Raw genomic sequence first — 16,123 nt, 5'->3', positions numbered from 1 at the left:
AAGCGATTCTCCTGCCTCAGCTTCCCAAGTAGCTGGGATTACACCATGCCCAGCTAACGTTTGTATTTTTAGTAGAGATGAGGCTTCACCATGTTGGCCAGTCTGGCCTTGAACTCCTGACCTCAAGTGATCCATCTGCCTCGGCCTCACAAAGTGCTGGGAGTACAGGCGTGAGCCACCGCGCCCGGCCCCCTGAGCTGAAGCTTTTAAGCCCCCAACAGAGAAAGAGAAGAGGCCAATCCCAGCCTGATTTTCCAGACCCCTCTGAGACTCTCAGACCTGGGAAAAGGCCTTTGGTCCAGGAAAACCCCAGGGACACAGGAAAGGACTGATGCATCTGCCTAAATATCAGAGGAGGTGGTCATCTGAGGCACTTCAGCCCTGCTGGCCGCCCAGCAGCTGGGGCTCTGCAAAAGCCTCCCCAGCCACCCACATCCTGAAAAGATGAGAAAACCAGCTTCTGACTCCCGCTTTCATCTGCCCCTACCTAGCCTTTATCACCTCAACAGCATGAACTGACCCCACCCCCCCATCTCATGGAACCACAGTCTATAAGCAGGGGAGGGCCCTGTAGCTCCCTTCATTAGAAGGAGGGGAAACTGAGGCCCAGAGGCAGAGAAGATCATGCCAAGGCTACACAGCAACATAGCTGCAGAACCAACCCAAGAAGCGAGGTCTCCTAACACAACCTCCATGCTCACTTCAAGAGCTTCATATTAAGCAGCTGCTAGGAGTCAAGCACTGTGCTGGGCCCAGGGCCCTTTCTGTTTCCCCCAGCAACCTCTCTCCACAATTGCCACTGCTGTTGGGACTTGTCACCCTCCTCCTCTATCACCTTCACCCAGAGCCCCTGCCCTGCTGTCTTACTCTCAAGGCCATCTCCAGAAAAGCACTCCAGCCAGGGAGGAAGAGGTTTCATCTCTTTGCAAATGTTGACCCTATGTGCACTTTCTTATGAGAGGTGGCATTGTGTGTGGTTAAAGGGCCACCTGGAGCTGTACTGCCTGGGCTCAATTCCCAGCTCGGCTGCTTGTGATCTTCCTGACTTTGGGCACTTTACAGTTGTCCCTCGGTATCTCTCAATGGGGGATTGGTTCCAGGACCTCCCGTGAATACCAAAACCCAATATAGAATAGCAGAGCATTTGCACATCACCTATGCACATCCTCCCATATACTTTAAATCATCTCTAGAGTATTGATAATACCTAATACAGTGTAAATACTATGCAAATAGTTGTTATACTATATTGTTAAAGAAGGACAAGAAAAACATCTGTACATATTCAGTACAGACCCAATTTTGTTTCTGAATGTTTTTGATCCTTGGTCGGTTGCATTCACTGATGTGGAACCCGTGGATACAGAGGGCTGACTGTATTCACCCTCTCCGTGCCTCAGTTTCCTTATCTGTTAAGTGAGGCTATTACTAGGACCCAGCTCAAAGGCTGGCCTTGGAGAGTCAATGAGTTAGTACTTATCAAGAACCTAGAATACTTGCTGGGTCCTGGCACGTGCTCAGTAAGTATTCACTTTTATTATTGTTAAGTCTCACCTTGTAAGTCTCACTATTATTGAGAGTTCCACCATCTTGAGTGTACCATCTAACTACAAACTCCCACCCCAAATCACAAAAAGTATTTTTGGCAACTTAACATTATAGCTTCTTTTTTTTTTTTTTTTTTTTTTTTTTTTTTTGAGACTGAGTCTGGCTCTGTCGCCCAGGCTGGAGTGCAGTGGCCGGATCTCAGCTCACTGCAAGCTCCGCCTCCCGGGTTCCCGCCATTCTCCTGCCTCAGCCTCCCAAGCAGCTGGGACCACAGGCGCCCGCCACCTCGCCCGGCTAGTTTTTTGTATTTTTTTTAGTAGAGACGGGGTTTCACCGTGTTAGCCAGGATGGTCTCGATCTCCTGACCTTGTGATCCGCCCGTCTCGGCCTCCCAAAGTGCTGGGATTACAGGCTTGAGCCACCGCGCCCGGCACATTATAGCTTCTTACCACTAAATGGGGGGAAGTTTGTCATTAGCCCACCCCTCCCCACCCTAGGAATACGAGCTTGGGCTTTTAAAAGCCACCTGTCCCCTTTCCAGCTGAGTCCCTCGTATGTACGAGTGCTTGTGTGGGCACACACGTGAATGCAAACACACACTCTCATACCACGCTCTCTCACTCTTCAGGAAGAAAGGACTTCACCACGGTTTCAGTTAATTCACTGCTTCCTGGTTTCCCCCACCCCAGGGAGCCGCTCGGAGCATCCGTCCTTGTCGAATTCTAAAGGTAGCTTAGCAACAGCACCATCCGCAGAGTGAACCCCAGGCGCCCGACGGTAACCTATTTTACAACCACCTCCTCCATCACTCGCCGCCAGGCTTCTGTCAGCACCCACAGGAACTGCTGGGCCCCGCGGTTGTCACCCAGGCTCCACACGAACAGCTCCTTCTGGGGCCCTGCCCCCATTGGCAACCCTGGCCCACCTCTCCCCGACCTTCTCACGACACCCACCCTCAAAGCAACCTCCCAGCATTTCCATAAAATCTGGGTACTCTGACTAATCCCTTTTCCGAACGGTAATTTCCCCCGAGGCTTCTGTCAGCTGGATGTGGATTTTGTAGGATTTTTAATTTTTTTAAAAAAAGATAGAATTATGGGGTCAGCACTTATGACCAACTCCTGTAGGCGGTGAGATCTATTTTAGATATACGGCAGGATTAAAGTGGGGAGGAGAGCAGATTTAATTAAGTTGCTAATATTTAAAGAAAATTGATGAACTCCTGGTTTACGAGTAGCACGGTTGTGAACAGACCCCTCATTCCGGGGAGGCTTTTTATTTGATTTGCTTTCCGTTTAAATCCTGGACTTATTTTATTTGCGTAGCCGCACTGTCCGTTTAATTGTCTTTAATAAGGAAAACGTACCTCTGCTCGCATTTAATTTTGATTTAATTAGGAGGAAGTAATTAATGGCTTCATAAATCCCATTTTTCAGCCCCCTGGGATGAGAAACCATCACTCTTGTGTTTTTCGTGTTGTTTATGATCAAGGGATGGGGCTTGAGGGGGATTTCTCCTCCAAGGCTGGCCACACTTGATGTGGTAGAAAGAACTCTGAATGTGGTGTCAGGCTTTGGAGCCGTCTCTCATTACCTGTGTGACTTTAGGTGGGGTTTAGACCCTCTCTGGGCCTCAGTTTGCCCACCTACTCAATGGGGAGAGAGTAAGTTCTGATGCACAAGATGAGACATCAGTGAGATAGCAGTAAAGGGTCTAGAACTGTGCCTGGAGTGTTTTAAGTTCCCAGCGATTGTCCATGTGTACCTGGGATTTAAGAGTGGCTGAATTCTCCAGAAATCCCAGAAGACAACTAGGGGAGTCTGATGACAGTTGTATACTTTATTATTCATGTATTCAATATGTTTGGTGCTGTGCCCCGTGCTGGGTGCTGGGGAGTTGGAATAAACAGCCAGATGCTTGACCCTCAAGGAGCTTGCAAACTCACACTCACGTGCACACACACACACACACACACATTCAACTTTGCCACCCCCTGTATTTTCTCTGCAGGTATTGTCAGGGTACCTAGTGCGTGCCAGGCACAGAGAGTTCTGACATAGACAAACCTAACTTAGTCCATACCTTGAGGCCCATGACAGCTGGGGACACAGATGTGCAACACTAGAAGTTACAGGAGGGTGTGGAGTGGAGGGGTTTGTGTACGGGGCAGGAACGGAGCAGGTGAGGTCTCTTCAACCAAATGAGAGGGCATCTGAGAGGGCTGCCTGGAGGAGGAAACAAGCTGAATTTGAAAGACAAGAAGGCATTGATTGGATCATGGCCCCTAGATCTCCAGTGGGTCAGGATTTGAGTCTGTGTGGTTCTTGTATCAGGAGATAGGGGATAAACTAGGTGACCCCTCAACCCCTCCTGAGACCAGCACAGGAAAAGGAGAGGGAACTAATTTACATTGAGCACCTACTAAGTGCAAGGAGCTTCCATATATTATCTTATGAATCTTCAGAATATATATGGTGAAGCAGTATCAGCCCCATTTACAGATGAGAAAACTGAGGCTCAGAGAAGGGTAGCCACTTGCCCAGGCGCATGCACAGGTTGCTGGCAAAGCTGAAGCTGGTACAGAGCTGATTCTGACTCCAAAGCACGTAATCTTTCCTGATGTGTGGCTTGAGGTTCTTTTCCAAATGGTAAAATGGAGGCTTAGAGAGAAGAGGCCACCGATGACTGTGGCCTGCAGGGCACAGGGCAAAAGACTGGTGTCAAGGCCACTGTCCAAGCTGTGCAGCCCAGTGGCCACCTGGTAGCCCACTCCTTCCCCTTTTCTCCCTCATCCTCTGCCACAGGCATTGTAAGCAGACTAGCCAGATTCCCAGAGACTGCAGAGAAACCAAACTGGACTTTGGAGTCAAACAGACCTGGGGCCACCTCAGTCTCTTCACCTGGAAAATAGGGATACGTTTGCAAACCCCACAAAGTCAAGCTCAATTTCTGCAGATGGCCTGCAACACATGTGTGACACATAGTGGGTGCTCAATAAATGAGAGCACCGTCTTCCATCCTCCACTCACAGCTGAGAGTCCTGAGAAATATCTTCTTAGGGCAGAGCCACAGGCATTCTCCCTTCACTCTGGAGCTGGGACCCAGGCAGGCAGGGCAGGCAGCCCCAGCTGGGCCTGAATTCGTAACTCCCAGATCTTAGCTCCTGCCCAGGCCGATTGCCCCTGTCTGACTCTGCGGTCCCCAGAGAGCAGCCAGTAGGCCCCAGGGTGAGCTCTGCATCATATTCCACAGAAGATGACATCACCATAGGCTCTACTCCCTCCTCTCCATTCCTCACTCATAAGTGAGCCCTGCCTGGGATCTGAGTTAAAACATCAAGGGCTGCAGAGACATGATGGAGAGCCAGGAGATGGAAAGGGAAGGAAACAACCATTAGCAGAGTGCTTAGGTCAATGTAAACATGCTCTCATCTAATCCTCCCCACACCTGTGCCAAGTAGGGCTCGGTCTGATTTCTCAGGTGGAAACACAGGGGCTCAGAGAGGTAAAACTGACAAACCCATGGTCCCAACATTAGTGAGTAGTAGAGTCAGGAGCGTGCTTCCCGCAGTTAGCCACGTGACACAGCACATGACTTCCCCTCTCTGTGCCTCAGTTTTCTAACCTGAGAAATGGGAATGATAATGTTTCACAGGGCAATGATGAAGACTAATAAGATTATAGCTGTTAAGCATCTCTTCGAATGGCGTCTATTCTATCACACTGCTCAGAAGTGTTTGCTGATTAAATAAGCTGACAACAGATCAGACTGGGAAGCAGATAGAGCCACCCCAAAAGGGAACAGAATCACCCCCTCTCACCCCATCTCCCCTGGGGCAATGGTAGAAAAAATGTATAAACAGCAAACAGGAGAGACAGGTCTCCTCATCCTCAGCACTGCCAATGATTCAGGGCCGATGTCCTGAAATAATTTTATTGGGGGCATTAAACTGAGTTATGAGGTTTTTACAATCCAGCCACTTATGAGAAATCTATTAACAGTAACTGGACAGGAAGAAGGCTTCTCAGTGGAGCCCAGGACGGGCATTAATTGGGGCAATCTATAACAGGACGGGGACCCGGAAAGGTTCCACCAGACGCCTCCATTTAGTCCCCGCAATTTCTGCTGAGAATCAGCAGACTCGCCAAAAAGAGAGAGATGCCCATTAATCGGCTAATGAAATATGAAAATGTTTATGGGCCATTCAATCTTCCAAATGGCACTTCTATAATCCACCTTTCAGACACAAAGTTCTACCAGCAGAATTTATACCCCAGCTCCTCCTGCGTGGCAGGGGATGGGCTTTTGTCCCCCTTCGTGATGACTTCATGGGCACCTGTTCTCCTGCTGAGTGGGCTGGGGTCCACAGCACCCCAGCCTGAAAGGAACTTTAGGGGTTCTCTCATTCACACTCCATCTCCATGGAAGCTTAGAGAGGAGCAGGGACCTGCCCAAAGCCATTAGCTTCATCGGAATGGATTTTCCTCTGCACGAAGCTGCCTGGGAGATTTGGGCATTGGAAGATAAGGACTTAGGTGTTTCTGATTGCAAGAAAACAGACTTCTTGCTGGTTCCTCACCCAAGAGATCTCAGGGCAGTGGAAACAGCCTGGAATCTGGAGCCTAATAGTGCCTAGATTAAATCCTGGTTATATATAGCTAACATTTAGTAATAATATAATAATAACGATGGCTACCATTTATTGGGCACTCATTATGTCTCAGACAGGGCTGATTTTCAGCTAGTACAAACTGGTATAGTTGTACTGGTTGTTAAAACCATGAAAAACCTCCATACTTGTAGTAAACAGTCCCTCTCCTCTCCCTCGCCCCAACTCTCTCAGCCCCTTGGGCCTCTCTGTGATCCAGCAACCAAAGGGTTCCTGCCTGGCCCAGCAGGGATCCTGCTGCAGTACCACTGCCTGGGCAGTGCACCCACCATGCTGGCTGTTAAATATTGTAAATGTCACCTGGTAACACCTGCTAAGGGCCTTGTGTGGATTCTCAACTCAGCAAACCCCTCAGTACCTCTGGGAGGAAGATGCTAATATGATTCCCATGTTACAGATGAAGCAACTGAGAGCCAGAGAGGCAAAGTGATGGGTGAGGACGCACAGGGAGGAGATGTCAGAGCCAAGGCTGGGCCAGGTTGCACTGTCTCTCCCCTCCCCTGGGCTCCTCTCTGGAGGCTTTAGATGGAATAGGAAAGCCCAGTGTGGAGTCAGACCAGCTCTTCCAGTGGCCTGACCTTGAAGGACCCATTCCACTTCTCCAATCTTCATTAGGAAATGGGGAAAAAAATCTGTAAAATAAAGATAGCAAAACCTACTCTAGCAGGTTTTTTTAAAAAGCATCTTGAACTAGAAAAGTACATAAATTGCTTAGCCAGTGCCTAGCACATAGAAGGTGCTCTTTCAATTGACATCCCTTCCTCCTCTCTCCCTTCACTCCCTGCCATGTGCCGTGTCTTGAGCCTGGTTCTCCATATACCAAGATGAGGAAGATGCCACCCCAACCTCCTGTGGTGCAGAGTCTAGGGAGCGGTGGACCTGTAATTCACAGTGAGCTCATGGACCAGCAGCCTGGAAGTTTGTTAGAAATGCAAAGTCTGAGGCCTGGCCCCAGACCTACTGAGTCAGAATCTGCATTTTAACAAGATCCCCAGGTGAACTGCATGCATAGTAGAGTTTGAGAAGTGTTGGCTACAGCCATCCTACAAGGCTGAACATGATCACGATGGCTTGATGTACTGAGAGATCCCGGAGGTGGGGAGAGACTGAGGATCCAGAAAAGTTTTCTGAAAGAGGTGGCATTTTTGTTGCACTTTGCAAGATGAGTAGACTTTCCAAGGGCAGAGAAACAAGGACAGGACTCAAGGCAGGATCCTCAGGGCTGCGCGTGCTAAAGGGGAGAGAGGTGTGGAAGTGGTGCTGGACTTCTATGTGAAGGCAATGGGAAGCCACTGGAGGGTCGTAAGCAGGGAGGCCACGTTCAGATCTGCTTCCAAGGCTGATAGCTCTGAATGCAGAGGGGAAAGTAGAGTCCAGGGACAGGGAGGGCCCCAGAGGACTGAGGAAACGCTCCAGGCCCGGGATGTAAGTGAGCGTGGTTGCTGGGCCTCAGTGTCCTCACTAAAGATGTGTATGTGTTGGAGAAGAAATGGGCTTAGGAATAGGCAGCCAATGGCATGGGACGGTGAAGCCAAGAGGAGCTTCCTCCTCAGCCTCCACCTTGCCTTCCTCTCTGCCTCCCCAGATCCACTCCGACTCTGACGAGGGTGACGGGGCCATCAAGTACACCATCTCAGGCGAGGGTGCTGGGACCATTTTCCTGATCGACGAGCTGACAGGCGACATTCATGCCATGGAGCGCCTGGACCGCGAGCAGAAAACCTTCTACACACTGCGGGCCCAGGCTCGGGATCGCGCCACCAACCGCCTACTGGAGCCCGAGTCGGAGTTCATCATCAAGGTGCAGGACATCAATGACAGTGAGCCCCGCTTCCTGCACGGCCCCTATATTGGCAGCGTGGCCGAACTCTCGCCCACAGGTGGGCTGTGGGCCCTGGGAATAGGGGGTGGGATCAAGGTGATCCCCAAGGGGAGTGGAGCCTGCTGGGAAGGGGAGTAGCTGATCCTCTGGGAGGGACAGGAAAGACAGAGCCTGCTGACCCAGGATACAGGGTACAGATGTGAGCTCAAGTGCCCCCTGGGGTCAAGCATAGTCCTGGACAAAACCACACACATGACCTCAGCCACTTCCATGGACACAGCTCCCCCATGAATGTGGATCTGCATGTGGACACAGTGATGCCCTCAGACATGCTCATACAGCCACACCCAGTCACATATGTAGGCACAGCCACAGATCTGGACATGCCGCATGCACAAGCCCAGCCCCGCATACAACTCACCACTACAGTGGTATACAACCCCATTCATAGATCCAGTCCCCAACACAGGCACAGCTGGACAGAGTCACACACACAGGCACAGCTGGACAGAATCACACACACAGGCACAGCTGGACAGAATCACACACACGGGCACAGCTGGACAGAATCACACACACGGGCACAGCTGGACAGAGTCACACACACAGGCATGCCTGGACGCCTTGACAGAGCCCTTCACAAAAGTTCAGCTGCACATGAACAGATACAGCACAGCCCTTGACAACAACCTCCACACGGACATACTCCCATCTTCAGGCACACACACCACTGGGAACAGCTAGATTGGGACACAGCTGAAACAGGGCCCAACCATACACTCAGACCCACGACTGCACACCCTGACATAGCCACGCACAACCCTAGGCAGGAAACGGGCCCTTATGCAGATAGCGCTTCTGCACAGACTCAGCCATGTACAGAGACAGAGGCAAAAGCCACAAGCAGACATGAGCATCCTAGGGTCCAGCTCCCCTGGTGTGCAGCTGTAGACAGGCATGGGCACAGGCAGATGAATGAGACAGGCAGCTCTGTCTATAGCTCAGAGAAAGCCACAGCTCACCAAAAACCCAGCCAGCTAGGGACAGAGCCTCATACAGAGATGGCTGAGCCCCCAGACACAGATTCAGTTGCACTTACCTGGGTATGACTGCACACACACAGGAGCACTGCACACATGATTATGCCCATAGAAAGTGAAGTGCACACACACAATATACATCTCCATGTAGACATCAGACACAGCCATACTCAGAAAGGGCCATGCACACAGGAGCAGGACACTGAGGCTAAAGCTGCATGACTCTGCATGACCATGAAACCCCCAGACCGTTTCTGACCATCAAGGCCTCACTTAGCTCAGGGCTTCTGGGGCTGTGGTAGAAACTGGAGTCATGGGGTGAGGGGCACAAGCCAGTAGCCGCCATCTCCTTCCCACCATGTTGCTCGAAGTTATCTGCAAGCCAGGCTAGACAAGAAGCTGCTGCCCTAGGTCTTAAGCCACGCTCCATTGCTGACTCGCTGTGGCCAAAGTTTGGATGCTGTGCCTCCCTGGACCTCCCAGCTGTATGGCTGCGTGTCAGAGGCCAGGAGTACTTGGGCTCTAGGGAGAGAGAGCTGTCAGCCCAGCTTCCCCAGGTTGAGCCAAATCTGGCAGCTTGCTGGGATAATGAGCAAGCAGCCAGTAAGGGAAGAGGAGAAGGTGAACCAGAGAGAATGGTGAGCAAGGGATGAGGGGGAAATAGGGAACAATGAGGCTGTGGATGTGGGTGCCGACTGGTGTACACACACAGGCATGCATGCATGCCTGATGTACATGTGTGTTCCACATATATATGCAGATGTGCACACACACACCTAGCCAAGAAGCACTTTAAGGCCTATGTGTGCATGTGACATGTTGTGTCTATATGAGTATATTCATTCATTGAACAAATATTTATTGAGTACCTACTATGTGCTAGGCCCTGGGAACATGGCAGTGAAAAGGCAGAAGATTCCCTACTCTCATGGAGGGCCCATTCTTCCTAAGGAAGACAGACAATAAGCAAGTGAACAACTAGATCATTGGTCCAGTAAGGCTTCTCTGAAGACCTGGAGGAAGTGAGAGTGTGGCCCTGGGGGAAGAGCATTCCAGGCAGAGGGAATGTCACATGCAAAGGTCCTGGGGTTGAATTCTGCCAAGAAAAAACAAGATGACCAGATCATGCAGCCATGTAGACCATAGCCAGGGCATTGCCTTTTATGCTGAGCAAACTGAGATGTCAGTGGGAGGTCTTGCTCAGAAGAATGACATGATCAGGACCCCACGGCTGTTCCATGAAGAATAGATGGAAAGAAAAAAGGGCAAGAGCAGAAGCAGGTGGCCTGTGAACAGGAAGTGATGGTGGCTTGGAACAAGATGGTACCAGTGGAGGTGTTGAAAAGAGGTCTCCTTCTGGATATATTCTGAAAGCATAATGGATTGGATAATGGAAATTGCTAATGGATTGGATACGGAGTGTGAGAGAAAGAAAACTCAAGGATGACTCTTAGGATTGTAACCTGAGCAATTAAATAGATGGATTTCTCTTTACTGAGATAGATTTGGGGGATGAGAGGAAATTAGGAGTTTGGTGTGAAGTATGTTAAGTTAGAAAAACGTATTAGGCTGCCGAGTGGAGATCTTGAACAAGACAGTTGAATATCCAGGTTCGGAGAGGGTCTGGGCTGGAGAGATAAATTTGGATATTATCAATGGCAAAGACATATGGAATTTCAGAGCCTGGCAAGAACTTAGCAATTAATTTTGCAAATGGGGAAATTGGGCCTCAGAGAGGCAGTGACATGTCCAAGGTCATGCAGCAAGTCCCTGACTTTCTAGGTCCAGCAGCCCCCACCTACTGACTTAAACTCACAGCCCTGTCCCCCTTCACCTAAAACTGACCTGCACATTTCTGCATTAAAAAAACCAGAAAGGTGGGGCGAGCAGATGCTAGAGAAGGAAGCAGGAGCCCCATCTGAAGGACTAGAGGAAAGCAGGTAGCCTGGGAAAGGCTTGAGCGAGGGAGTGACGTGGGAAGACTTGCATTTTAGAAAATTCCCTCTGCTGCACTGTGGAGAAGGGCTGAGGATGGGGAGGTGCCGGGGGAAGAGCAGCCTCATCTCCACCATGGTGGCTCCTCCATGACCACTTCACTCTCACTGCGACTCTGAGAGGTGGTAGGACTGATGGTAGCATTCCCATTGAACAGATGGGAACACTGAGGCTCAGAGAGAAGAAAGTATCTACAGTCACATAGCAAGTCAGTGACAGAGCAAGTTGCTGGGCATGGCTGCCAGGTTGTTGGAATGGCAAGGGTCCTTGTTTCACAGGTGGGGAAACTGAGATCAAGAGAAGGGCAAGGACTCATCCAAGGTCACGCAGAGAGTAGGAGGCAGAGGCAGCCCCCAGTTTATGAGCACCAGCCTATGGAGAACCAGCCCTGTCTTGACTTCCTCTCCCAGCCCACTGACTCTCACAGTCCACTCAGAAAAAAGGTCGAGAGGGAGGGGGACTCAATTTGGACCAGCTGGGAACTCAGGAGGGGGAAGGGAGAAGCAGAAATTAAATTAGTTTATTTCATTTGAGCGACTATTTGAAGGGGAAGCAAATCTGACACCAGGGTGCTTGCAGAGACTCCAGGCAGCTTTGAAAATCAGTCACAATTACTGAACCTCCTGATCCGGCTGCGGAGGGCGGGGCCAACAAGCAGTACCAGGGTCCGGGCAGCTTCAGAGATCAGAGGGAGCAGGGACGCAGCTTGGGACATGAAAGGCAGCAGCGCTTGCAAATTAAACCACTCACAGCTTAAAAGGGAAGGGAAGTGTGCCGGGGGCCTCCAATGAGCCACGCTTCTGAGCAGGGGCACACTAGTCATGTTAAGCCTCATGTAGCCAAGTGGGTCCTGAGTTGATAGTCAGGATGCCTGACTCCCTGCATGACCTTGGTCGACTTCCTGCCCCCTCTGGACCCCAAGTTCCCTTCTGAGCATAGAGAGGGTTCATTCAAGCATCAGATGTTTATTGAGCGCCTGCTATGTGCCAGGCACTGTTCCAGGCACTGGGGATTCTTAGGAAACCTACATACTATAGCAGGAGAGAATCAGGACAGAGATAAGCAAATGTGTAATATGCAAATAAATAATTAAAAATATAAAATAGGCCAGGTGCAGTGGCCCACGCCTGTAATCCTCGCACTTTGGGAGGCCAAGGTGGGCGAATTGCCTGATCTCAGGAGTTCAAGACCAGTTGGGCAACATGGTGAAACCCCATCTCTACTAAAATATTAAAAAAAATTAGCCAGGCATGGTGGCATACACCTGTAGTCCCAGCTACTTGGGAGGCTGAGGCAGGAGAATTGCTTGAGCCAGGGAGGCAGAGGTTACCTAGAGCAGAGATCATGCCACTGCACTCCAGCCTGAGTGACAGTGCGAGACTCTCTCTCTCTCTCTCCCCCCCACCTATATATATATGCACACATATATAATGAATATTAATATGCCTGATGGTGTGAGTGCTATGCAGAATAAAGGAGTAAAGGAGTTAGGAGCAATTTGGGGGAGTGCTATTTTAGACAGAGGGGTCAGGGAAGGCCTCTCTTTCTGAAAGAGGACATTTCTGAATAAAGATCTGAAGGAAGGGAACCAAGGAGCTCGGTCAAAAAGTGGTTTTCAAACTTTTTTGTGCATCCACATTACCTGGAGGGTTTGTTAAAACACAAATTGCTGCCCTTGTTCCCCCAGCCTTTCTGGCTCAGGAGGTCTGGACTGTTAGAAATGTCTGCATTTCTAACAAACTCCCTAATGCTGCTGGTGTGGAGACCATACTTGGACAACCCCTAAGCTACAAGAAGAATGTTCCAGGCAGAGAGAACCACAAGTGCAAGGGTCCTGAGGCGTAGCATGTTTGTCATTTTATTTGAGGAATAGCAGGGAGGTCTGTGGCTGAGGAGAAGTAAGTGGGAGAATATCTGGAGTCTGAATACCTCAGACAATGGATCACGCAGGACTTGGTAGCCATTGAAAGGTTTTTGGTTGTACTCTGAGTGAGACGGAGAACAGAGGAGTAATTGAATCCAGCTTATATTTTAAAAGAATGACTTGTTGGCTGCCATGTTGAAAACAGACCGTAGGAGGCAAGGTTGGAAGTAGGGAGGCCAATGAGGAAGCAATTGCAATAGTGCAGCAAGAGGTGATAGTGACTTGGACCAGTGTGGATGGTGAGACGAGATGGAATTCTGGATGTACATTGAAGGTAGAGCCAACAGGGTTTGTGAGGGATTGGATGTGGGGAGTAAGAGGCAGAGGAGACAAGGATGATGCTGAAGTTTTGAGCCTGAGCAACTGAATGGATGGAGCTACTGTGGCTGAGATGGGGACTGCTCCAGGAAGAGCAAGTTTGCAGAATAAATTAAGAATTCATTCTTGGGTAAGTTAAGATTGAGGTGTCTATTGGACGTCCAAGTTCAGATGTCAAGGTGACAGTTGGATCTATGAGTCTGGATGTCAGGAGAGAGAGGAGGCTAAAGATACAACTTTGGAAGTCAACAGAGAGAGGGAATTTACAGCTTGAGGCTGAATGTGTCAACAGGGAGTAAGTTTTAATAGACAAGAACTGGACTAGACACTCTTTCAGTGTCAGGGAGCCACACCCCTTCCCTAGGCTGTCACAACCTGACCATGGGATGGCAAGAGGATTTCACAGGTCTCCTACACCCAGCTCAACTCCTCCTACTTATTCATGCCAACCTTGTGCAAGATACTATGCCTGGCACTATTGAAGATACCAGAGATAGAAATGATAAATTCAATTCAATGTGCATTTACTAACCACTACTTTATTCTGGGCACTGCAGGGGATGTAAAGATAAGTAATTCAATTAAATCCACAAATGTTTATTAGCACCCATTATACACAAGGCCTCCAATGTACTTGGCTCTGTAGGGCTTGCAAAGATGAGTCACCCAACTTAGCAAACATTTATTAGCACCTACTTTATACATAGCCCCACAGAGGATAGAGAAGTAGTTGTTTTTAATTCAGTAAACACATATTAGGCTTACTAGGTACATAGAACTTTGCTAGGTATGTGGAGATCACAGATGAGCAAGACACCACCCCTGACCTCAAAGTGGTAGATCAGTTTCATCTCTTGTGCTAACTCAGATCAATTGGTAGTGACTGTCGGGCTGTATTGAGAAGGACTCTAAGATCTCATTCAGCCTTGGTAGGAAAGAATGCCATGATGGATTGGTGATGTCTGCCATGGGCAAAGGAAGGAGAATGTCATAGCGCACATGCCATAGAATTGACATTGCCAGACCATGGGATTAGGGCTCAACAGAATGTGGAAATGGGCACTTTTCCACCTATTTCAATTCCTCTGTGAGCAGCATCTTTAACAGATGGGAAAAGACTGTTTGGTTGTACAGCCTGCATTTATTTGGATATTTACTAAATAATAGCGATCAGCAAGCCTTGCGTTCACAGAGCTATTTCTCTTTATTCTCACAATCCTGGGGAATAAGCAGGATCGGTATTAGTGTCTTCATGTTACTGATACAGAAATAAATGCAGTGATTTTTCTGAGGTTCCACAGTAAGAGCTGAAGCCAGAACTAGACCCAGAAGCGGAAACCAGAACTTGAGTTCCTTGGCTCAGCATCCATAGCTTTCTTTGAGGAAAGAGTCGCAACCATTTCTTGCACAGAACTTTGCAGCTTGAAAATTCACTTTCACATCCCTAATCTCATTTCAGCCTCCTAGGGACTCTCTTGGGTTAAGTACTGACATCCCTATTTTACAGCTATGGAAACTGAGGCTCAAGAGGGGAAGGAAAGTAAAACTGGGAGAGCACACTATCTGATTCTTAAATTCGGTGCTTGGGGAAACAGAGAGGAAAGGAGGAAGGCAGGAAGGAGTGTGTTCCCCAAGAATATCATTTGGAGAGGGCAGCGGCAGGCTGGGAGCCTCCAATTGTCCCGTCTATAGCTGGAGAGAGTGTAGCTCAGCAGCCCGCAGGCCCAAGCCAGGAATCAATCGCTGGTCTCTGCAGAGACAACTTCTAAAGATGTTTTTAATTAAAGTCCAGGAAGATCTATACGTGCAATATCTCCTTGCCTAGCAACGGCACTGGCTCTCACCACCCGGGCTGTGGGGAACAGGACAGGAGGCTTCTGGTGGGGAGAAGCAGCAGACAGGAGCAGAGGCCCTGGCCCTCAGGAGTCGGTCCCCTGGCCCAGGTAATCTGGACAGGGAGGAATATATCCCTGTCTCTTTTCGTCTTTTCCATCAACAAATCATTCAACAAATATGAGCACTCTCTGTATGCCAGGCCCTGTGGCCACACAGCATTAGGGTGCAAAGGTGATAGAGCTACCATCCTGCCCTCGAGGGTCTAGCACATAGCAGGTGCTCTGTAGATGTTGAGAGAATGAATGGAACTGAATCATAAGCAAAAATGTTTGCTTTCTGCCATGGGTAGAAGGATGCTATCACAGATACTTAAAATGTTGCAGACCAAAACAAACAAAGTCACGGGACTGCCTAACAGAGGGCCTGGTAAATGTTGAGAGGACAGAAGAGCCTGTGGGTCTCAGTTTGGGATATGAGAGTGCTCTCTCTCAGGGGGACATAGCAGATACACACACACACACTCAGGGGTTGCCTGGATGGGCAAGTCCATGGCTAGGATCCATAAGGAAAGAAAGGGTGAGAAGAGGAGGGTGTTTCGCGTTCCCTGGAGACTTTAGAGGAAGGTGCTCGCAATGCAGGAGGTCCCTCACCCCACCAGGCCAAACCTCACCTTCCTCTCCTAGTTCTCCCTCCTGCTCTGCCCCCTCTTCCTGCTCTGTATGTACCGCTGTCTCTGTTCTATTTGCTCTGTCTTTGTTTCTGGATTCCTCTGGTTTCCTACTTAACCTCTGTGTTTCTACCGCTTTCTCTCTGTCTCTGCCCCACAGACTTCTGTCCCTCTGACCCTCCTTTCTCTGTCTCTTACCCACTTTCTTGACCCCTCTCTCTGTGCCGCCTTCTCTGTCACTTGTCTCTGGACCTGCCTCCTCCCATGCAGCCACTTTCCTGCATCTCCTGTGTGTCATTCATCT

The 16,123-nt window shown here is 49.5% G+C and overlaps 1 protein-coding gene across 1 annotated transcript in view; it reads left to right on the top strand.

The window, feature by feature from the left end:
• Window positions 1-16,123, top strand: part of CDH22 (cadherin 22) — a 134,944-nt gene that overhangs the window by 60,144 nt on the left and 58,677 nt on the right. The window contains 1 exon segment of the mRNA XM_021920987.2: window positions 7,803-8,097. Within this exon segment, the coding sequence (XP_021776679.2) occupies window positions 7,803-8,097 (295 nt within the window).

This window comes from Papio anubis, chromosome 16 (genome assembly GCF_008728515.1).
Source record: "Papio anubis isolate 15944 chromosome 16, Panubis1.0, whole genome shotgun sequence".
Taxonomy (NCBI): domain Eukaryota; kingdom Metazoa; phylum Chordata; class Mammalia; order Primates; family Cercopithecidae; genus Papio; species Papio anubis.
This window is presented reverse-complemented; position numbering and strand designations above follow the sequence as displayed.